The sequence below is a fragment of the Muntiacus reevesi genome, chromosome 4 (assembly GCF_963930625.1).
Source record: "Muntiacus reevesi chromosome 4, mMunRee1.1, whole genome shotgun sequence".
Taxonomy (NCBI): Eukaryota; Metazoa; Chordata; class Mammalia; order Artiodactyla; family Cervidae; genus Muntiacus; species Muntiacus reevesi.
The window spans coordinates 142,833,959-142,854,947 of NC_089252.1; the positions used below are offsets into that span (position 1 = coordinate 142,833,959).

The 20,989-nt window shown below is 40.1% G+C and overlaps 1 protein-coding gene across 9 annotated transcripts in view; it reads left to right on the forward strand.

The window, feature by feature from the left end:
• The window catches only part of LOC136167083 (cyclic AMP-dependent transcription factor ATF-7), a 92,639-nt gene that overhangs the window by 53,788 nt on the left and 17,862 nt on the right, over positions 1 to 20,989 (forward strand). For 6 of the 9 annotated variants that reach the window (XM_065934274.1, XM_065934275.1, XM_065934282.1 and 3 more), the window contains 3 exons: positions 9,717 to 9,813; positions 14,393 to 14,511; positions 18,423 to 18,560. In XM_065934274.1, the coding sequence (XP_065790346.1) occupies positions 9,717 to 9,813; positions 14,393 to 14,511; positions 18,423 to 18,560 (354 nt within the window). The remainder of the gene's footprint in view (positions 1 to 9,716; positions 9,814 to 14,392; positions 14,512 to 18,422; positions 18,561 to 20,989) is intronic. The other 3 variants (XM_065934278.1, XM_065934279.1, XM_065934280.1) reach the window with 1 other exon arrangement.

Genomic DNA, 20,989 nt, shown 5'->3' on the forward strand with positions numbered 1-20,989 from the left:
AGATCCTAACAGTGAAAATCCAGCAATTCAGTGTTGACTATACGTTTGAATATTCTTTTTCCAAATGCCAACTGGTTTGTCAATTTGATTGTAATATACCTTTTCCTCTTGTCAGATACTCCAGGGCAAACTTTGTAAAGGGTGGAATCCAGTTCTTGACATGGCTTGACTTCTGTGTGTTGCTGATATTCTGCCCAATAAAATTCAAATAATTGGGATCCTAAAAGAAAATGCGTAAAAGGATGTGGTTTAAACTACCACTGGTGGCTTGGGGAGTGAAGAAGGAAAAGGTTGCTGTTGATGAATTGATATTTTTTTGCATAGACCATTTTAGTTGGTAGTAAAGTTCAGTGAGGCCTTCCCAGGTGGCTCAGTTGATAAAGAATCTTCTTGCAATGCAGGAGACCCAGGTTCAATCCCCGGGTGGGGAAATTCCCTGGAGAAGGAAATGGCAACACACTCCAGTATTTTTGCTTGGAAAATCCCATGAACAGAGGAACCTGGTGGGCTACAGTTCATGGGGTGACAAAGAGTTGGACATGACTTTGCAGCTAAACCAACCAAAATTCAGTGATGGAATCAGATACCCAAAGACAGTAAATTGATCCATAAGCCGTGGCTTGAATGCCCTTTCATACAACAACAGTATAACTGCAGTCACTGAAAGTGTCCAAAGTGCCTTTCTATAATAAAGGGAACCTGGTGTCTAACAAAATAGTAGGGGGATACGTTGATTCTCACTCATTTGCATAGTGAAATATACTTTGGAAATGGAGATGGAAAGGGAGCAGATCATTCTGAAAGTGTACCTGTTAAAGGTCTTAGAATCTAAAGGTGATAAAAGCTTTTCAACAGTTATTCTTATACCACTATATAAAACTTGACCTAATCACTGAAAAGGAATTTATTGAGTACCCGTTCTGTGCTCTCTGCTGAGTTAAACCCCAAGATGGGGTTGGTTGGGAGGGTAAAGAATAAGTATGGGGAATTCCCTGGCGGTCCAGTGGTCAGAATTCAGCGCCATCACTGCTGGGGCCTGGTTCAGTCCCTGGTTGGGGAACTAAGATTCTGAAAGCCACTTGGCATGGCCAAAAAAAAATAATAATAATAAGTGTAGGGTACATTTTTAACCGTCTGATAGTTTATAGTCCACTTTAAAGGATAAAACTGTGAGACCATGTAGACTAGAATTCTAAATTATATGGTGCAGATTGTTCAAAGTACAATACAAGTTCAGGGAAGTTAGACTACTGAAAGTTAGAATCATTAGAGAAGCTTTCAAAAAGCAGTTGAATTTCATCTGAGCCTTGGAAGGTTATAGTATTTGGATAAACTGAGGCGAGAGAGGAAGGCATGTCTGAGAGTAGAGGGATTATGTGTAGGCACAAATTGAAAGCAAGTGGATTTTGCAGTTCAGGAGAGACTGACCTGGATAGAAAGCACTAATGGAAGAATAGTAAGAGAAAATAGTATAAAAATATGAGAGGCCCAGAAAACTAATACATTTTTCCTTTAAAATCTCCTTTGGGAATGATTTCAGCCCCCTCAACCTCAGTGTCCAGAAATTCTTCCCAATGATTTAAATCCCTTTTGCTGTTGTTTTGACCTTTTCATGTTGTCTTAATTTTTGAAATTCTATTTGTTTCTTATTCTAATCCCATTAGGGTATTCTTGGTCCTCATTGGGCCCAGCCTTTAGTTCTATAGGAAAGATCTAATGTTTATAATAATATCAACTCCCCTTTTGAATATTGATAATGAAAATACTCCCACCATTGTACACATGAATAAGAGTTTTCTAAGTTGGGGGTGCTTTGTCACCCTTAATGAGATATGCTAGTTGGCATCTATTCAGCAAATGTTTATTAAGCATCCACTATATGCAGGTACTGTTCAAAGTGCTTGTGGTACTCCCACAAAGAAACAAATGAGGATTCTTGCACTTGAGGGGCTTGTATTCTATCAGATGGCTTCTCTGCTAGGCCAACTATCAAATAATGTCTCTCCTCTAAAAATTATTTCTTTTTTCAATGGACTAATTTAGTCAACTGCCAAAATCTTCTCTTTAAGACACTCAAACAGCCTTTCCCAAGCAGAAAATGTCTTAATCCACAGACAAAAGGATTTTCTTTAGGTACAGTTTGGTGAATCTTTTCCCCCCTCCTTTCAGTTTATATCCTTCATTCCCCTGACAACATCTTTCTCTTAGAATATTTTGGGAAGAAGTTTCCTGTTCTTATTTTTCCTCTATAAATTACCTTGCTCACACATGCAGGCTATGAGCTGCTGCTGCTGCTGTGGTTGTATTTATTTGTTGAACAATCCTGTGCTTTGAAATGATTCATTCAAGAGCCATGAAGCATTCAAAGCAGGATGTGTGACTCATTTCATAAACAGCAGCATCTTGAAGTAGAAAGCAGGAACCTAAGATTGACTAAGGTACAAATGAAAGTTGTGGTGGATTGAGGTGTGTGTATTTAGTCCCTTCCCTTCTCCCATTCCCCATTTTCCCCAGCCTAAGTGATCTCTTGCATTGGGAATAGAAGTTCTCCAGTGAGGGGGAGAAGCATAACACTGTTGGAGATCTCCCAGTTTGTTCTTTCAGAATAGGTGATTAAATAGTGTTTTCAGAAAGGTCAGCTATTCTTTCCACCCTGCTCAGCACCAATATCACTATATTCTAGAGCTTTCTACCTATAGTTATCCGTTTTCTCCTGCTTTTTCAAACTATTTTCTTTCATCAGGATATGCCTGAGTGTAGATATTTTAATAAAAGAAAGCTATTCTGTTCATGAAGTGCTGCCAAACCCACAAACTTTGGAGAAGAGTATAGTTAGGTTTCAACATAAGTGATTTTTCAGACTATCACAAATAGAAACTCAATTCCCTGATAGTTTAGGCATCCAGGACTCATTTCCTAGTAACTGAAGAGTTCTGATTTGTCTCCTTCCCCCAGTCTACTCTTCTAAAACAAGGAAAGGGACGTGAATTAATCACAGTTCAGGATATAAGAGCATTTTAAAATGTGAGGCAAATCCACATGGAAACTGGAGCTGTGGTGGCCAAAAACAACATTTCAGGAATGAATTTGGCTAAGGGTGGAGTGCACATTGCACAGAAATTTCATTGGTCACAAAAATTTACCAAGGACTTAGTTTAAAACTACTACATTTCTAATGCCCGTATGCTTATGCCTGGCTCAGAGTCAATAGACAAAAATTTATCTTTAATTTGGGCTAAGCTCTCATTTGCCCTGAGCCTTCTCTTCAGTTCTGTTTAGTGGTGCTATTTCAACAGGTGTCTGGGAAACTTGTCTTAACGGGATCAGGAAAAGAACTCTCTCTGCGTTGACTTACTCAGAATTATTCTACAAAGAAAAACTAATTTTTAAATATCATATCTGTCTACCTTAAGATTTTAAAAGGGGAAGAGGGGAGAGCTAACTGAATATATGCTGTATGCCAGGTACTAAGTTTTATATAACTATTTCATTTAAAAGCTTAAGAAAAGTGGGGTATGAGGGGGCCTTCTGGGGTGCCTGAAATGTTTTATATCTTGACCTGGGTTGTGATTACACCAGCGTAGGCTCCCCTGTGGCTCAGACAGTAAAGAACCTGCCTGCAATGTGGGAAACCTGGGTTCGATCCCTGGGTCGGAAAGATCCCCTGGAAAAGGGAATGGCAACCCACTCTAGTATTCTTGCCTGGAGAATTCCATGGACAGAGGAGCCTGACACACTACAGTCCATGGGATCGCAAAGAGTCAGGCACAACTGAACTAATACTTTCACTTTATTTCTTTTCATACTTATATAAAAATTCATTGAGCTCTACACTTGAGATTTTTGCAGTTTATATACATTATACATCAACTTTTTTAAAATTTAAGGCTCCATTCACTGACATGTATTCCTGATTTCCAGTTCCCACTGTGCTTGTTCTTCAAGCCATTACTAATGTTTTACTTAGTTCTGTTTATTTAGTCAGTTTGCTAGTAGGTGGGATTCCAGTTTCTCACTATAGGAAACTGGGTGAGAATGAAACTTCCTAGAAATGGAAAGTATTTTTTACCAAAACTATACCTTCTATGCCCATTCTAATACTAATGTCACTTTTCAGATTGACTTCCTCATAGTCCTGTAGTCTATTTTATGCTTTTTAAACTAAGAAAATTTTCTTTCTTGATTTTTTTTTTCCTCTGTTGAGGAGTGAAAATTCGAAATAGCCAAAAAACAAATAGCTGATGTGCTTTTTCGGTGTTCTCTCTTTGCTACTAACAAGGCAGTGCATGAGAGTTGCGTTTAGTCTGTTCTTCTCCCAATTACAGTGCGTTCTGCCTCATCTTCCTGATTTCCTCTCCTGAGTATTTGCAGATTGTCAGTACATCAGCCATCTTCTGAAATGAGGTTGCGAGTTTTCTGCCTGTGTTTTTTCCTTCCAAGTTTCATATCCAAAAACATGTGTTGGCAGTTTGGCAAAGGAAACTAAAAAACAGCCTTTTTGTTTGTTTGTGTTTTCTTTTCCTTGTTATCTTGAAGCAGAGTTTCTCAGCAGAGACACAAATGACATTTTGGGTCAGATAATTTTTGTTTTGGGGAGCTGTCCAATGCATTTCCCAGGCCTCTGCCCTCTATAGTTCACGAGCATTCCCTAGGTTGTAATAAGCAAATGTTACATTACCAAATGTCCCCTGGGGGGCAGAGTTGCCCCTAATTGAGAACCACTACCATAGAGTATAAACTGTACTTAGAGAAAAAGTGTTTGAGGAGAAAGAATCAGGTTTGGGGATTTCACTAGCAGTCCAGTGGTTAGGGCTCCGAGCTTCCACTGCAGGGGACATGGGTTCCATCCCTGGTAGGGGAAGTAAAATCCCACAAGCTGTGCAGTAAGGCCAAAAAAGTTAATTTGGAGGGGGAAAAAAAAAAAGTGTGGCACATGATTAAAATTCCCACTAAAAAAAAAAAAATTCCCATTAGATCTTCAGGCATGTTACCTAGATCAGAGCTCTCCAAAAGAAGAGTCACAAAATGCAAGCTACATAAGTGGTATTGAATTTCCTAGTAGCCACATTAAAAAGCAAAAATAAACAAGTGACATTAATTTTAATAATATATTTTATTTAAGCCAATATATTCAAAATATCATTTCAACATAGAATCAAAATAAAATTGAGATATTTTACGTTTTTTCATTTTTCATACTGTCTTCAAAATCCAGTATGTGTTTTGACTTCGTACATGCGTGAGTGCATGCTAAGTCTCCTCAGTCGTGTCCAACTCTTTGTGACCCTATGGACTGTAGCCCCCCAGGCTCCCTCTGTCCATGGAATTCTCAAGATAAAAATACTGGAGTGGTTGCCATGCTCTCTTCCAAGATCTTCCTGACCCAGGGATGGAACCCATGTCTCCTGTGTCTCCTGCATTGCAGGTAGATTCTTTACCTACTGAACCACCTGGGAAGCCCTTGTGTATACAGTACAGGACACTACATCTCAATTTGGACTAGCCACATTTCAAATGCTCAATAAACTAATGTGGCTAGTGGCTACCATATTGGATAGGGCAAATCTAAATCATCTTGGTCTCTAGCTATGGTGCAAATTAGCACATAGTACTTTCCCTCTCCCATTTCTGCCAAGAAGCTGACCTGATTTATTTATTTGGGCAAATAAGACTCTCACCTTTATTGTGTTACTATTTACATCTTCTCCCAAGGCATATAAACTGCCTTTGTGATCCAGTATAACTTAAATTCTTCAGTCCAGTTTTGAATAATATCAACCCTCAGTTGTCTTGGAGATGGTTAATAGCTGCACATTTATTGAAAATTATCATTTTCTACTCTACAACTAGAGTGAATATTCCCTAAGTTGAGTGGCTCTTTGCCAGAACCTTAGTCATAGGTAAGAGCCAAGAACAAAGGAAAACTCACTAACTGTATAACAAATGAGAGAGCTGGATTTTTAAATGGGCAATAATTCAAAAAGGAAATCCTTTTAAGGAGCCCCTCCACCCATTTTATTTAATTCAATAGAATAATCTATTTTTAATAAGGTCAAATTTTTATCACTTAATAATTTTAGACTTTTTAATTGAGAAATTGCTTTTAAAGGGATGGTTTCCTAAGCATGTGGTTCAAGATTCACCTACAGGCTTCCCTCATAGCTCAGTCGGTAAAGAATCTGCCTGCAGTGCAGGAGACCTAGGTTCAATCCTTGGATCAGGAAGATCCCCTGGAGAAGGAAATGGCTACCCACTCCAGTATTCTTGCCTGGAAAATCCCATGGACAGAGAAGCCTGGTGGGCTGTAGTCTATGGGGTCGCAAAGAGTCAGGCAATGCCTGAGCGACTAACAGTTCACTTCACAGAGAATTCTTGAGTTAACTCTTAAATATAACAAGAGAGAATATAAGGAACAATGAAAATAATAGCCAGATTGACATTCACTTTGATTTAAAAAAAAAAAAGTTCAGGACTTCCCTGGTGGTGCGGCAAACAGGAATATACCTGCCAAAGCCAGGAATATGGGTTCGATCCCTAGTCCGGGAAAATGCCACATGTCACGGAGCAGCTGAGCCCCTGCACCACAGCTACAGAGCTGGTGCTCTGGGGCCCTCAAGTCGTATCTCTAATGAGCCCCTGGGCCACAGCTACTGACACCCATGTGCCTGAAGCCTGTGCTCCACAACGAGAGAAGCCCCCACTCTCCGCAACTAGAGGAAGCCCGTGTGCAGCAACAAATACCAACACAACCAGAAATTTTAAAAACCTCAACACTCTTTCATTAAAAAAAAAAAAACTTTAGTAAACTTTTATTCTCTTCCTTACTCTGGCCATACAAGAGTTGTGTTAGAAATAGCAGGGAGAGATGACTGGAGCCAAACCATGCCAGTGCCCTGCTTCTTAAGCTCCTCCTTCTGCCATTTTCGCTCCTCCTGTGAAGCATACTATCTGATTTAGTTCGGAAGGATTCATAGTTTTTGTAGTGTCATGACCCACAATGGCAGTTTGATGAAGCCTATGAATTCCTCCTCAGAATAATATTTTTTTTTAGAATAATATTTTTAAATCAGTAAAATAAAAGACATTGGATTACAAAAGAAGCGATTTTTTTTTTAATATATAGTTATCAAAATGCTTTTAAAATATTTGATAATAGATGTGCTTTTTTAAGCATAATACTGTCTGTAAGTTCTAGTGGTAGGTCTGGTGACTATCATAATTTTGAAGTAGTGATGAGTAGAAAGGCTATTCTGAGATACCGATAATAACTGTAATGTAATATGAGAATATGTGCAATTACTATGATGAATTAGGGATGCTAAATTTCAGAGTTTAGTGAAAATGAAGATGTAATTTTTTTCCTATAATCACAGTTTTCAAAACCCTGTGAGACGCTGATGGATGGGAGATCCCTTTAGCCACGTTTAGTCTCTTTGGACACCAGCTATTGGTTTGGAAAAAATAAACCGCTCAGTGGGGAATAGGGTGGTGTGAAGAGAGTAGGGTTGTGTAGCAGAAAGGAACAAGAACTAGAGAACAAACAGATCACAGCTATGTAGAAAAGTTGTAACAAGAAGAGGAGTTGCCTTTTAAAATACCAAATGAAAAAAAATAAATAAATAAAATAAAATACCAAATGATCCTAACTAGAGCAAAGCCTAAAGATTTAAAATCTTTCTCCAAGCAGTTTTGGGTAAGCTAGATTTCTGATAGTAGAAAGAACTTTTTGCTTGAAAGTCATTCTTCTGTATTCTAGAACACTGTGCCAGTTTTTTAAACTACCTACAGAAAATTTCCTTCGAGTACCTATAAATGTATTTTTGAAAAAAGATTGTCATAACATCATCAGTACATTTTGAAAACATATACCTTTATCCGCTACTCTTCCTGTCCCTGTAAAGTGATTATTTTTCCTCTTTTGTAGACTAGTTGTGCTCATTTCCTTTTACTGAATACCCAGCAATCCCAAGCCCTCCACACTGATTTGTTTAACCTAGAAATGTCATACCCATGGTTAAAAGACTATTCCCCCCTTTCCCACTCCATCCTTTCCATAGGGAAAAATCTGTGACTGAAAAAGTTGATGCCTATGATAACTAGGCAGTGATAACTGTGTTGCCTAAAGTTAACCAGCGATGGAGAAAACTAAAGTTCTTGGCTAAATATCCACACACTGTTCAGTTTTGTCCAGGATCCATTGGAAACAACTAAGGCAGTCTTCTTTTGACTGTTTTACTTCTTGATTCTTAATATTTTTAATTGAAAATTCCCTTTACTCTTAGGCTTGTAGGCCTAGCCTGGAAGGATTTTAGGTCTTAAGCTTCAGGTATGATAGAGCTTAGAGAAAATGTGAGGAAAGCTACTTTTAGGTAAAATAAAGAAATGTAAACAGTTCAGTGTTGCTTTCTTTCCTGGATAGGTGCTAGGATGGAGCCAACTCCTGACTGGTTTGTAGTCAAGAAGAGCTATGGATAGAGAGCCAAAGGAATAGTTTTGGGGGGAAATGTGTATCTATCTAATGAGAGTGAAAAAAGAGGACTAACCAATCATTATTTTTAGAAACAAAAAGACAAACAGAACCATGTTTCAGAGCCTAGCTAGTGAAAGAGCTGTGGAAAACTGCAGCATCCAAGCTATTACTGTGTTGCAGGCATGTTTTAATGAAGGAACATGGCCAGGCAGCCTCAAAGGGAATTTTGAGGGTATCATTCTTTTGAATTACTGCTGTTCATCTGTTCTCTTCACCACCCCCTTCTAAAGAAAGGGGGGAGCATAAATTACTGTCCAGTAACCCTGTCTTACTTAGTCATAAACTGAGGCAGACATAGCCTCACATTTTCATTGTCCTTTCACCAAATCCCTAAATAAATAAAATCTCCATACCATCTCCTTTTTCCCTTCCCTCATCCTGCCTACAGGCTTCTCCCTACCCTAAAAAAAAATTTTTTTTTGCTTGCATTTTTATTCTAGCATTATGTAGTCAACAGCATTGCACTGGCCCCTTTATGGCTGATGGAGCCCAGGCGGGCTGCCCGATGAAGGGAGACAGCATTTGGCCGATGGGGCTGGTGTGTGCCGTTACTGCTGGCCATTGGGCCTCTGTCCTCTACAGCTCCATCCTGGCTCATTAAAACCCTGAGCCAAATAGCTGGGCAGGCGCCTGCTGCAGCACTGTAGGGGCCAGGAAGTTAAATGGTTCTCCTAATCCTGCATAATTTATCTCTCTGTTAGCCCTCATAAATAGTCCAGTTCAGCCCTACCATGGAGAGCTGAATTTCCTATATTTTTGTGATGACCAACTAGTACCCAGCCTTTCCCTTCTCCTTTCTTTATTATTATTAAACATTATTTTCCCCTTGCTTGCTACGAGCTAGCCTTAATGTTTTTTTCATTTGGAACCTCCTGCCTGGATCCCACTTCACCAACAATCTGTCCATTTTTCTCATTTGGACCTGGTATTACAGAGCAGTTGGTGCTACTGTCTTCCCGTTCTCCTCTCCTCCAGATTTCTAGTGCTTCATTTTCTCCTTTCCTATTTTCTCTTTTTTAACCCATCTCCTCTCCTTTTCCATCATTTCCATTTTTTTCTTCCTTCCCATTCCCTCTCCAGTCCCTCTTTCCAGGGACCAATGTTACTGTAGGATGTTTGGTAGGACATTTTAGAAAGGGCACTGAGTCACTTTTTTCTTCACATCTCTGTTTCTGTTTCGTTTCAGAGATTTACAAACGAGGACCACCTGGCAGTTCATAAACACAAGCATGAGATGACATTGAAATTTGGCCCAGCCCGAACTGACTCAGTCATCATCGCAGGTATTTGCTGCCCCAGAAGCCACGTGCCTTGATATCACCAGACAGTTAAGATTAATACCAGGGACCAGATGTACTGGGAGCTGTACTCCCCTTCTCCCATTAAGAGCCCTTATGTGATCTGCATTTAATCAGGAGAAAGGAACAGTAAAAGCTCCCAAGTTTCTATTGTGCCCTCCATTCTCTCAGTTTTTAATACAAGGTTGGGTTCTGCAGTTTTTGAGGTGGGTGTGTTGAGGTTTTTGTCTTAGCTGTTTTCAGTCTGTTCCCTCCTTGCCTTCTTTTTATTAAAACTTTGAAAGATTTACAGACAAAAGATGCCTTTGACATTTTTCCCTACCCACAGCGAAGGGGTGAACAAAAGAAAGCAAAGAAGTTGACCTAGTCTGGCTGCTTCTCTTCCACTGGGTGTCAGCTTTCCCCCAAGCAGGCAGGTTGTCAGTTCGTAAATTCAGCTTCCTTTTGTGACCGTGGACACCATTGAGGGCAAACAAGACGCTTAGTCAATGGGACTTCTCTAAGCCAGCTTGGGTGGCCTGGGGCCTCTCCCTGGCTGTGCGAGACACTGTTTTGCTTACCTGTGCCGCTCTCAAGGGAGCGGTCTCAGCAACTCCTCTCAAACAGCTCAGCAGTTCTGTCGTGCCATCTTCAGCTAGACAGGCAGACAACGTGGGCCCTCTCTTTGATACCACGAGGGGTTCTGATTTAGCCTGAGTTAGGCAAGCTTACCTCAGTGTTTAACCAATGGAGAATTTAGTGATGATTATTGTATTCTATCAGTTAATAATTCAGGTAAGGCACAATTTCTCTGAGTGTGTGCATGTTCAGTCATGTCTGACTCTTTGCAACCGCATGGACTGTAGCCTACTAAACTCCTCTGTCCATGGAACTTTCTAGGCAAGAATACTGGAGTGGGTTGCCATTTCCACCTCCAGGGGATCTTCCCAACCTGGGGATCAAACCCACATCTCCTACATTGGCAGGTGGATTATTTACCTCTGCATCACCTGGGAAGCCCAATCTCTCTAAGTACTACTAGCCAAAATGCTGCTTGAGGCACAGAGGAGAAAAGAGAGAACCTCGTCCCATAGTTCTGTACATGAAGGAAGGGGCTTCCCCTACAGATCTGTACCTTGTTATTTGTTGACTATCTGCTGTGTACCAGGCACTTTGCTGGTAGCTTGTGAATTGTAATTCCTGGAAAAAGACTTAAGTTGGGGACATTGTCATTAATGATCCTTAAGAAAGCCCGGGGAAGGTCCTTAGAAGAGTGGAGAGGGCATAAACATGTATGCAAGCAACAAATACTTAAATTTATCGTTGGGGAAATTTTAGTATTTTAAGTATAAGTGAATAATACAAACAGCATCAGTACTCAAGAGAATTATTATTAAGTGAAATTGATCAAAAAAGTTTATGAAAGAGGTAAATTTGGGGCTCTTGAAAGTCCCTTAGACAGCAAGGAGATCAAACCAGTCAATCCTCAAGAACATCAACCCTGAATATTCATTGGAAGGGCTGATGGTGAAGCTGAAGGTCCAAAACTTTGGCCACCTGGTGCAAAGAGCCGACTCATTGGAAAAGACCCTGATGCTGGGAAAGATTGAGGGCAGGAGGAGAAGGGGGCAACAGAAGATGAGATGGTTGGATGTCATCACCGACTCAATGGACATGAGTTTGAACAAACTCTGAGAGATAGTGAAGGACAGGAAACCCAGCATGCTACAGTCCGTGAGGTTGCAAAGAGTCGGACATAACTTAATGACTGAACACACACACCAAATTTGGGGTAGAGTTATCAAGCTGGAGAGGTTATTCCAAATGCGTGGAAATGCCTATGCCACCCTCCATGAGTAGGGAGAGAAAATGATACAGGACAGTCTCGAAGAGATCAAATGTTTTCCTGTTATTCTTTGCCTTCTGTTTCAGGGCATTCATCCCATTGCACATTTCAGCTATCCTATCTAGTCTGGTGATTCTCATATCTCCAAATTAAGACCTGGTATCTCACGTGTATTTCAGCCCCTACTGAATACTTACTTGGCTATGTTTCTGTTTTCAGATATTCATGTCAGTGACTGTCAGTTAAGGAACTTTTTTTGTCTTCAAAACCAGTTCCTCCGCTTTGATATTCAGTGATATCAATATTCTCAAAATCTTGTATTGTTTTATTCTTTCTTCAATTCTGACCGCTGTATTCCTTTCTGTGCTTTCTGCCATCCACCAGCAGTGTGCTTGAATTCCTCCATAGTCTCCTAGCTGGCCTCCTTGACTGGTCTCTCATTCTAATCCATCTTGCATTCTGTTGAAAAGCCAGACTTCCTGAAATTCTTGTCCTCTGCTCAAAATCTGTCATTATCTTCCTATTTTCTCTTACTTTAAGGCTATTTTTATTTGAGTTTTCAAACTTTTCTATAGCCTTGCCCTGTGGTATTTGCCCATCTTTAAATGCAACTTTTATCCCTAACATGATTGTCTTTTGACCTGCACGTACCTTTTTCTCCTCATGTATTGGTGCCCATACCTGCTTCTCTCTGTGCCTTCACCTGCCTGACTCCTCTTATCCTACTAATCTCCTCTCTCCTCTACCCTCTGAAGCCATTCTTTAAGGCCCAGCTCAAGTCCCACTTGTTGAAATCTTTTCCAATTGCTCTGCCATTAATTTGTCTTTATTTCTATAACAGTTTTATTCTCTGCCATACATGGCACATATCTTTTGTATACTGTAATACCCTCTATATAAATTAATTTTATTTCCTCAACTAAAAAACATCCTGTTAGTTCTCTATGGCAGGAACCATATCTTCTTTTTGGCCCAAATTCCTATACTTCTATCTCTCCCCCTCTCCCAAAACACAGAAAGCATTCAATAAACACCTGTTGATTTCTCTGGAATTATCAGAGCAAGCTAAGGATTTTCTTATATAAATTTTCTGGCTGTTTGTTCAAGAATGGGAAAAGTTTATATGAGCCTCAGATCAGAGATCCAAAAGGCCCTCTTCTGCTGTAACCATGCCCTTAGCTGCCCTGTCCTGTTCCACTGGAGTTGTGATTTTTTTATGTGCCCTTACTGAAGTACTCTCTAAGTATAAGGGAATATTACCTCCACTCACCCGGGGATGGAGGGAAAGTGGCTTTATCGTTGGCCAACCAAAGCTGCCAGAGAACCTTTTAAAACTATTTTGGGAGGTTAGTGGTAAGTTTTCCAAACACTCTGATTCAGAAGAGGTTTTGTTTAAATTAAAAAAAAAAAAAAAGGTTATGTTGTTTCCATGGAAAATCCCACTGGACTATTCCCAACTGATCATGCTAGGAGGAGTGATTTTAGCCCCAGGTCTCACTCCTTAAAATATTGTTTAAACATCATTCTATCCCTATCATTCGATTTACTGGTTTGGAATATGAGATGAATCCCTGAGGTGATTAGCACTGCAAGGAAAACTGTCATAATAGAGTTAGGACTGGAGAACAAGATTCAACTGACCTAAGAGAGAAAAGGGGCTTCCCAGGTGGCACTAGTGGTGAAGAACCCACCTGTCATTGCAGGGGATATAAGAGATGCGGGTTCAATTCCTGGGTCAGGAAGATCACCTAGAGAAGGGCATGGCAGCCCACTTTAGTATTCTTGTCTGGAGAATCCCATGGACAGAAGAGCCTGGCAGACTATAGTCCATAGGATCACACAGAGTCAGACATGACCGAAGCAACTTAGCACGCGAGAGAGGAAAACTAGAAAAACAGGATGGGGAGAGAGAAGCTCAAATCTAAAATTCAAGTCGCTTGAAAAGTTCCCGTGAGTTACCCAGAGCCTTCCTCTTCCCAAGGGCAGAGGCAGTGTGCTGAGGAAAGATTTGTGCAGCCTCTGAGAGGATATTTTGGCTGGCAAATCTAAATCCAAATATCTTGGTTTCCGGAATTTGCTCTTGGTCCCAGGTCTCCATGCAATGAGGTCTATTGTTTGCAGTTTCCTTTTCTAGCTCACAATCTTGCTGTCTTGCTCCCCAGCCCCTAGATGTGCCTGGAATGCCTTCAAGAAGGTAACAGACTCTTACCTTAGTGACAACTGAAAAACAAGGCACTATTTCTTACTTGGTAGCTTTAGCAAGTAGACTCAGCCATCTGATCCTCAGTCTCTTCTCCTCATCAGATTTTAGTGTCCATCTGCTCACACCTACTCACTTCAGACCTAGCAGAGAATAAGTGTAAAGAGAAAATGTCACTTAACTGTACTTGATTTTCCGACCTAGAAGTTTCACAGACTCCACCTGGGTGGGCAGTTTTGTTTTGTTTTGGGGGTCAGGGAGCTGAAACCAGCCTCTGAGAGAAAGGTGGTTACATATAGATAGTCACACAATGAAACATTGTTCTGTCATCCCTCTGCTGGCCTTGAGGCAACACAGCACAGACACCCTCTGGTGGCCTAACACCAGTCTTTACTTACTAGTGCTCCATAAAAACAAATTTGCCTAAACACAGAGATTCTTTCCAAACAGAAGAATAAAAATGTGTTCTTGATGTGCTCTCTAGTTTTAATTTCAGATCAAAACTAAAATAAAGGTTCCTTTTCTTTTCATGTCTACAGATCAAACTCCTACTCCAACTCGATTCCTGAAGAACTGTGAAGAGGTGGGACTCTTCAATGAACTAGCAAGCTCCTTTGAACATGAATTCAAAAAAGCTGCAGATGAAGATGAAAAAAAGGCAAGAGGCGGGACTTTGGTAAAAAACTGGTGGTGTTCAGATCTAGGCAACTTGCACTGTGCCCTGGGATAATTTGCATAATTGGTTAAAGCAACAAATTATGGGCTTGGTTCTGTAGAACCAGATAATACTCATCCTTGTCAGCCATTCAGGTCTTCAGGGGTCCAGGTGATGGATAAGCACAAGTGTTGGGTCTTCATCAAAAACCAGTTTTCTTGCCCTTCCAGTGGACATTGTTCAGTAATCCATTTTTTAAATTATTTTTGTTCTGAATATGTTGAAGATGTTTAAAAAAAAGTATAAATTACTCAAATTTTGTTATATAACGGTTTTTTTTTTTTAACCAAATCCCACTGTTTCCTGAGCTAATCAGACTTCTCACCTGAATTGTTTTATTCAGTCAGCCAATCAGTAGACGTTTACTGAATTTTGACTGTTTGTTTCAGTGTATGTAACTCCTACCTCCAAGTAACTGTAGTAATAGTCAAGACATTAAACTTAAGGAAGGATGTTCTTAAAAGCCTTTCAAAGGAGATCAGCCAGGATGGTGAAAGAACCAGAAATTAGGTGACTTTGGGAACATTTAAAGAAACCGATTTTTTTTTTAATTTTTTTTCCTGCATACACATGTATATATATTTTATTGCATAGAAAGGATGATACTTGTCTCCTGTTTTATTTTCTTACTTTGATTTGGCCACACTCAGTGGCACTGGGGGGAGAAGGCAATGGCAACCCACTCCAGTACTCACGCTTGGAAAATCCCGTGGACAGTGGAGCCTGGTGGGCTGCCATCTATGGGTTCACACAGAATTGGAAACGACTGAAGCGACTTAGCAGCAGCAGTGGCATTGAGATGGTAGTTCACCAACCAGGGATCAAACCCGTGCCCCCTGCAGTGGGAACGTGGAGTCTTAACCACTGAACCACTAGGGAAGTGTGAAAAGAAATTTTATTGGAACAAAATTGCAGTCTTCAAGTAGTTGAAGAGTTTTTGTGTAAGAGAGGAGTTAAACTTACTCTGTGTGACCCAGAAGTAGAAATAGGACCAGGATAGGAAGCTATCACAAGGTAAGTCCAATTATATGGAGGTCCCTTAGGATAGATATTGTGAAGAGGATTAAAATATTGGAATCACTTCAGATTCTGAGATGTTGTGATCCTGATTTTAACCTTTATATTCAAGATCCCTAAAGAATCCTTTAGTTTGGAAGATCAGAGGAAATAGTTCAAGAAGCAGAGTCAAAGAAAAATAGTTTCCATGGAATAAGGGGTTTGGGGGCAAAAGAAAAAGTCAGAATTTACTCTATTTTGGAATTATAATTCTGGGTTATTAGTCACTACTTAAAATCAGATCTGTGTTCCATAATAATTCAGAAAAAAATCCAATATCTCTGTCTCAGAACATATACATATTAACATGTGTACCTCCCATAATTGCAGGGTGCAGTGAGGCATGGAATCCCATCAGAATACAGGAAAGCCAAGACTTAAGCAAAAATTTCCAGGGAGGACTCTTTCCCTCTAAGAGGGAGATAGCAGTGAGAGAGTTTATTCTTAGGTTGGTCGATAAGGAGACCAGGGCCCTTGAAGAAAGCTCTGAGTTGTTGTGGCAACAATCTGTTTCTACTGAGACCAACTTTCTTTAGAGCTAAGGATTACACAACAAAACAACACATCTTGCTCAATGGTTTGTTTTCCCTTAAACTCTGTATATAGTATATAATGTATATACTTGAATGTATATAACAACAATGTATCTTTCTTGAAGACATGTTTCTCCTTAACAGAAACCTTCTGACTAATCCTATTATTTTAAGATTATGTTGTGGGAGTGGGTCTGATAAGACCTTTACAACCTGAAGATACTCTTTTGATCTGTTGTTGGTACCAATTGAAAAAGTATATAAAGCCCCACCCAAACTAGTGATTGAGGCGCTCATTGCCCACTTCTGATGTCTATGTCAGAAGCTGTCTTTTTTCACTGTAATAAAACTTCTGCTACACAAAAGCTCTGAGTGATCAAGCCTTGTCTCTGGCCCCGGATCGAAAATCTCTCCTCTGGAAGTCACAAATCCGACACCATGCCCTATAAGCTATCAGCAGGTAAATCAAAAGAGTTTGTGCACAATTTTTCCATCCATCTTAAATTATAAGAATGAAGTATTCCTATCACTGGGGGTCCTTCGAAGTTCTATAGCTTTCTATCATCTTCATTTCTTGTTATCTCCCACATATTAAAAGAAAGTGGGGGAAACTCAATGGCATATATTTGTAGTTCTCATTTCAAATGGCAGAACTTGCCATGGTCTGCTCATCATTCTTTTTATCAATCAGTTGCTTACAATCTGTGTGGTATAATTCTATTTTACAGTTTCCCTACTTCATCCTCCCTGTCATTTCTTCCTCCCCCCAAACAAAGAAATCAGTCAAACTGTTTCCACCAGGTTGTGAAGTATTTTAAACCAAACTCATTATAGGGAAATTCAAGAAAATTAGCCTCCTTTTAAAGGCTCCAAGTCTTTTCCACTGCCCTTTAGCTCAGTTGACACAGTTAGTCAGGCCTGTACTCACTGGGCCTCTCTTGGTGTTTCTTTTTGCTTGGTCAGGGGTGGTCTTCACCTCTTCTTGATGAGAAGCATAGGCTCAGTGGAAAATCATCTCCAGGAGTGTTTTATGAGCCCAAAACTTCTCTGAACCACAACTTTTCTAGGAGATGTCCCTAGGAGATTTTAAACTTGTGGTTGTATTTACTTAGAGGCCTCTCCTTCCCACCACCCTCTGACTTCAGGGATCCAAGTATTAGCCCAGTTGGACCTGACATCGGTGTAGAAAAAAATGAGGGCAGAAATTGAAACCATCTTTGCTGTTGCTCATCCTTATCAGATTGGAGAGAAAGAACCATTAGCACCTTCTCTAATGTAGAAGATACCAGATTATCTTCAATTTTCTCAAATACCAGAATTTCTAGTGATTAAGATAGCAAGGGATAAATTAAAAACAAGCTCCTCTTTCACCAAGAAGCCTAGGATGTGGGAAGAATAGAACAAAGAATCCACTTTGTCATGAAACTGAACTGCAATGCCAGCCTCCCAGTTGTGGTGCGTATCAGGGTCATCTTAGATGGTTTATTGTTCTCTTCAAAGCCACTTACGGCTCCCCAGTTCTGTGAGGTGATTGCACCACTGCCAGAAAAGTACTCTTTCCCTTCTGGTTTTCTCTAGTCCTGCACCTAGTACCAAGTTCTAGTTTCTTTCAATGATCAAATGATCTGCTTTCCTTTCTTTGTTACCCCAAAACCCTATCTTTCTAACTTCTAGCCTGTAGCACCAGATTTTGGGGTGAGAACACCATCAGGCATGGAGAGTTCCCCAGAAAAGACAGTTCCTGTTTCATTGACAGTACTTTAATAGCCAATTTTATTTTGTTTGCGTTTGATAATTGGGTAACCTAGTCATTTTGATTGTCAGAAAACGTGTTCACAGCTCTCTAGTAGCCAACAGAGCTGGTTGAGAATAGGAAGGCACTGGATTCAGGAATCGTTGTACTTTCCTGAAAAATAATCATAGTATAAATGACATCTTTTTATTTTCTCCTTTCAGGGTCTTCATAGGCATTCTAAGGTTTTTTTCCCCCTGCTTTCAGAATCTTTATCACTATTCATCCATGGTTAGGCAGCTATAAATAACTTCATTTTATAGTTGGGAAACAGAAACCCTGAGAAGTTAAAGGATTTGGCCAGAGTTGTGTGTAAATCCTGGGTTCCACGTTTCTCTGACTTTCAGTTTGATGCTTTGACCAAGGATTGAACTTCTTAGAAGTGTAGTCCCTCATCTTTTAACAGGGAAGATATAGATTAAACCTGAAGGGAATCATGGGATTGAACTATGTTCATTTCTCTCTTTTAACAGGCTGCTTCTGGGCCCCTTGACATGTCTCTGCCTTCTACACCAGACATCAAAATCAAAGAAGAAGAGCCAGTGGAGGTAGACTCATCCCCTCCTGAGAGTCCTGCCTCTAGCCCCTGCTCCCCACCAGTTAAGGAGAAGGTAAAGCTATTTACCAAGAGTCATCTGAAACTTGAATTGATAGATGATGTTTTGATGCGATAGTTGTATAAAATAGTGTGATACAGAAGGATTGATTAGGTTTAAATAAATGTTAATTGTTTAGAGGATTTTTATAAATTACACCTATTCTCTGACCCAGCAACTCCACTTCTAAGTGTGTATGGAAGAGAAATTAGTGCTTATGTCCACCAAAAGAAGTATATAACGATGTTCATAGCAGTTGTATTCATCAGTTCAGTTCAGTTCAGTCACTCAGTTGTGTCCGACTCTTTGCAACCCCTGAACTGCAGCACGCCAGGCCTCCCTGTCCATCACCAGCTCCTGGAGTTCACCCAAACTCATGTACGTTGAGTCGGTAATACCATCCAACCATCTCATCCTCTGTCATCCCCTTCTCCTACCCTCAATCTTTCCCAGCATCAGGGTCTTTTCAAATGAGTCAGCTCTTCACATTAGGTGGCCAAAGTATTGGACTTTCAGCTTCAACAACAGTCCTTCCAATGAACACCCAGGACTGATCTCCTTTAGGATGGACTGGTTGGATCTCCTTGCAGTCCAAGGGACTCTCAAGAGTCTTCTCCAACACCATAGTTCAAAAGTATCAATTCTTTGGTGCTTAGCTTTCTTTATAGTCCAACTCTCACATCTATACATGACCACTGGAAAAACCATAGCCTTGGCCAGATGAACCTTTGCTGGCAAAGTAATGTCTCTGCTTTTTAATATGCTATCTAGGTTGGTCATAACTTTCCTTCCAAGGAGTAAGTGTCTTTTAATTTCATGCCTGCAATCACCATCTGCAGTGATTTGGGAGGCCAAAAAAATAAAGTCTGTCACTGTTTCCCCATCTATTTGCCATGAAGTGATGGATCGGATGCCATGATCTTAGTTTTCTGAATGTTGAGCTTTAAGCCAACTTTTTCACTCTCCTCTTTCACTTTCACCAGTCTCTTTAGTTCTTCTTCACTTTCTGCCGTAAGGGTGGTATCATCTGCATATCTGAGGTTATTGATATTTCTCCTGGCAACCTTGATTCCAGCTTGTGCTTCTTCCAGCCCAGCGTTTCTCATGATATACTCTGCATGCAAGTTAAATAAGCAGGGTGACAGTATACAGCCTTGACGTACTCCTTTTCCTATTTGGAACCAGTCTGTTGTTCCATGTCCAGTTCTAACTGTTGCTTCCTGACCTGCAAACACATTTCTCAGGAGGCAATCAGGTGGTCTGGTATTCCCATCTCTTTCAGAATTTTCCACAGTTTATTGTGATCCACACAGTCAAAGGCTTTGGCATAGTCAATAAAGCAGAAATAGATGTTTTTCTGGAACTCTCTTGTTTTTTTTGATGATCCAGCAGATGTTGGCAATTTGATCTCTGGTTCCTCTGCCTTTTCTAAAACCAGCTTGAACATATGGAAGTTCACAGTTCACATATTGCTGAAGCCTGACTTAGAGTATTTTAAGCATTACTTTACTAGCGTGTGAGATGAGTACAATTGTGCGGTAGTTTGAGCATTCTTTGGCATTGCCTTTCTTTGGGATTGGAATGAAAACTGACCTTTTCTGGTCCTGTGGTCACTGCTGAGTTTTCCAAGTTTGCTAACATATTGAATGCAGCACTTTCACAGCATCATCTTTTAGAATTTGAAATAGCTCAACTGGAATTCCATCACCTCCACTAGCTTTTTTCGTAGTGATGCTTCCTAAGGCCCACTTGACTTCACATTCCAGGATGTCTGGCTCTAGGTGAGTGATCACACCATCGTGATTATCTGGGTCGTGAAGCTCTTTTTCGTACAGTTCTTCTGTGTATTCTTGCCATCTCTTCTTAATATCTTCTGCTTCTGTTAGGTCCATACCATTTTTGTCCTTTATTGAGCCCATCTTTGCATAAAATGTTCCCTTGGTATCTCTAATTTTCTTGAAAAGATCTCTAGTCTTTCCCATTCTATTGTTTTTCTCTATTTCTTTGCATTGATGGCTGAGGAAGGCTTTCTTATCTCTCCTTGCTGTTCTTTGGAACTCTGCATTCAGATGCTTATATCTTTCCTTTTCTTCTTTGCTTTTTACTTCTCTTCTTTTCACAGCCATTTGTAAGGCCTCCTCAGACAACCATTTTGCCTTTTTGCATTTCTTTTTCTTTGGGATGGTCTTGATTCCTGTCTCCTGTACAACCTCCGTCTATAGTTCATCAGACTCTGTCTATCAGATCTAGTCCCTTAAATCTATTTCTCACTTCCACTGTATAATCATAAGGGATTTGATTTAGGTCATACACGAATGGTCTAGTGGTTTTCCCCACTTTCTTCAATTTAATTAATATTCATAGTAGTCAAAAAACTGGAAGCAGTCTAAAGGTCTTTCAACAAGAGAATAAATATATGGTGGTATATTTTAAAAATGGAATAC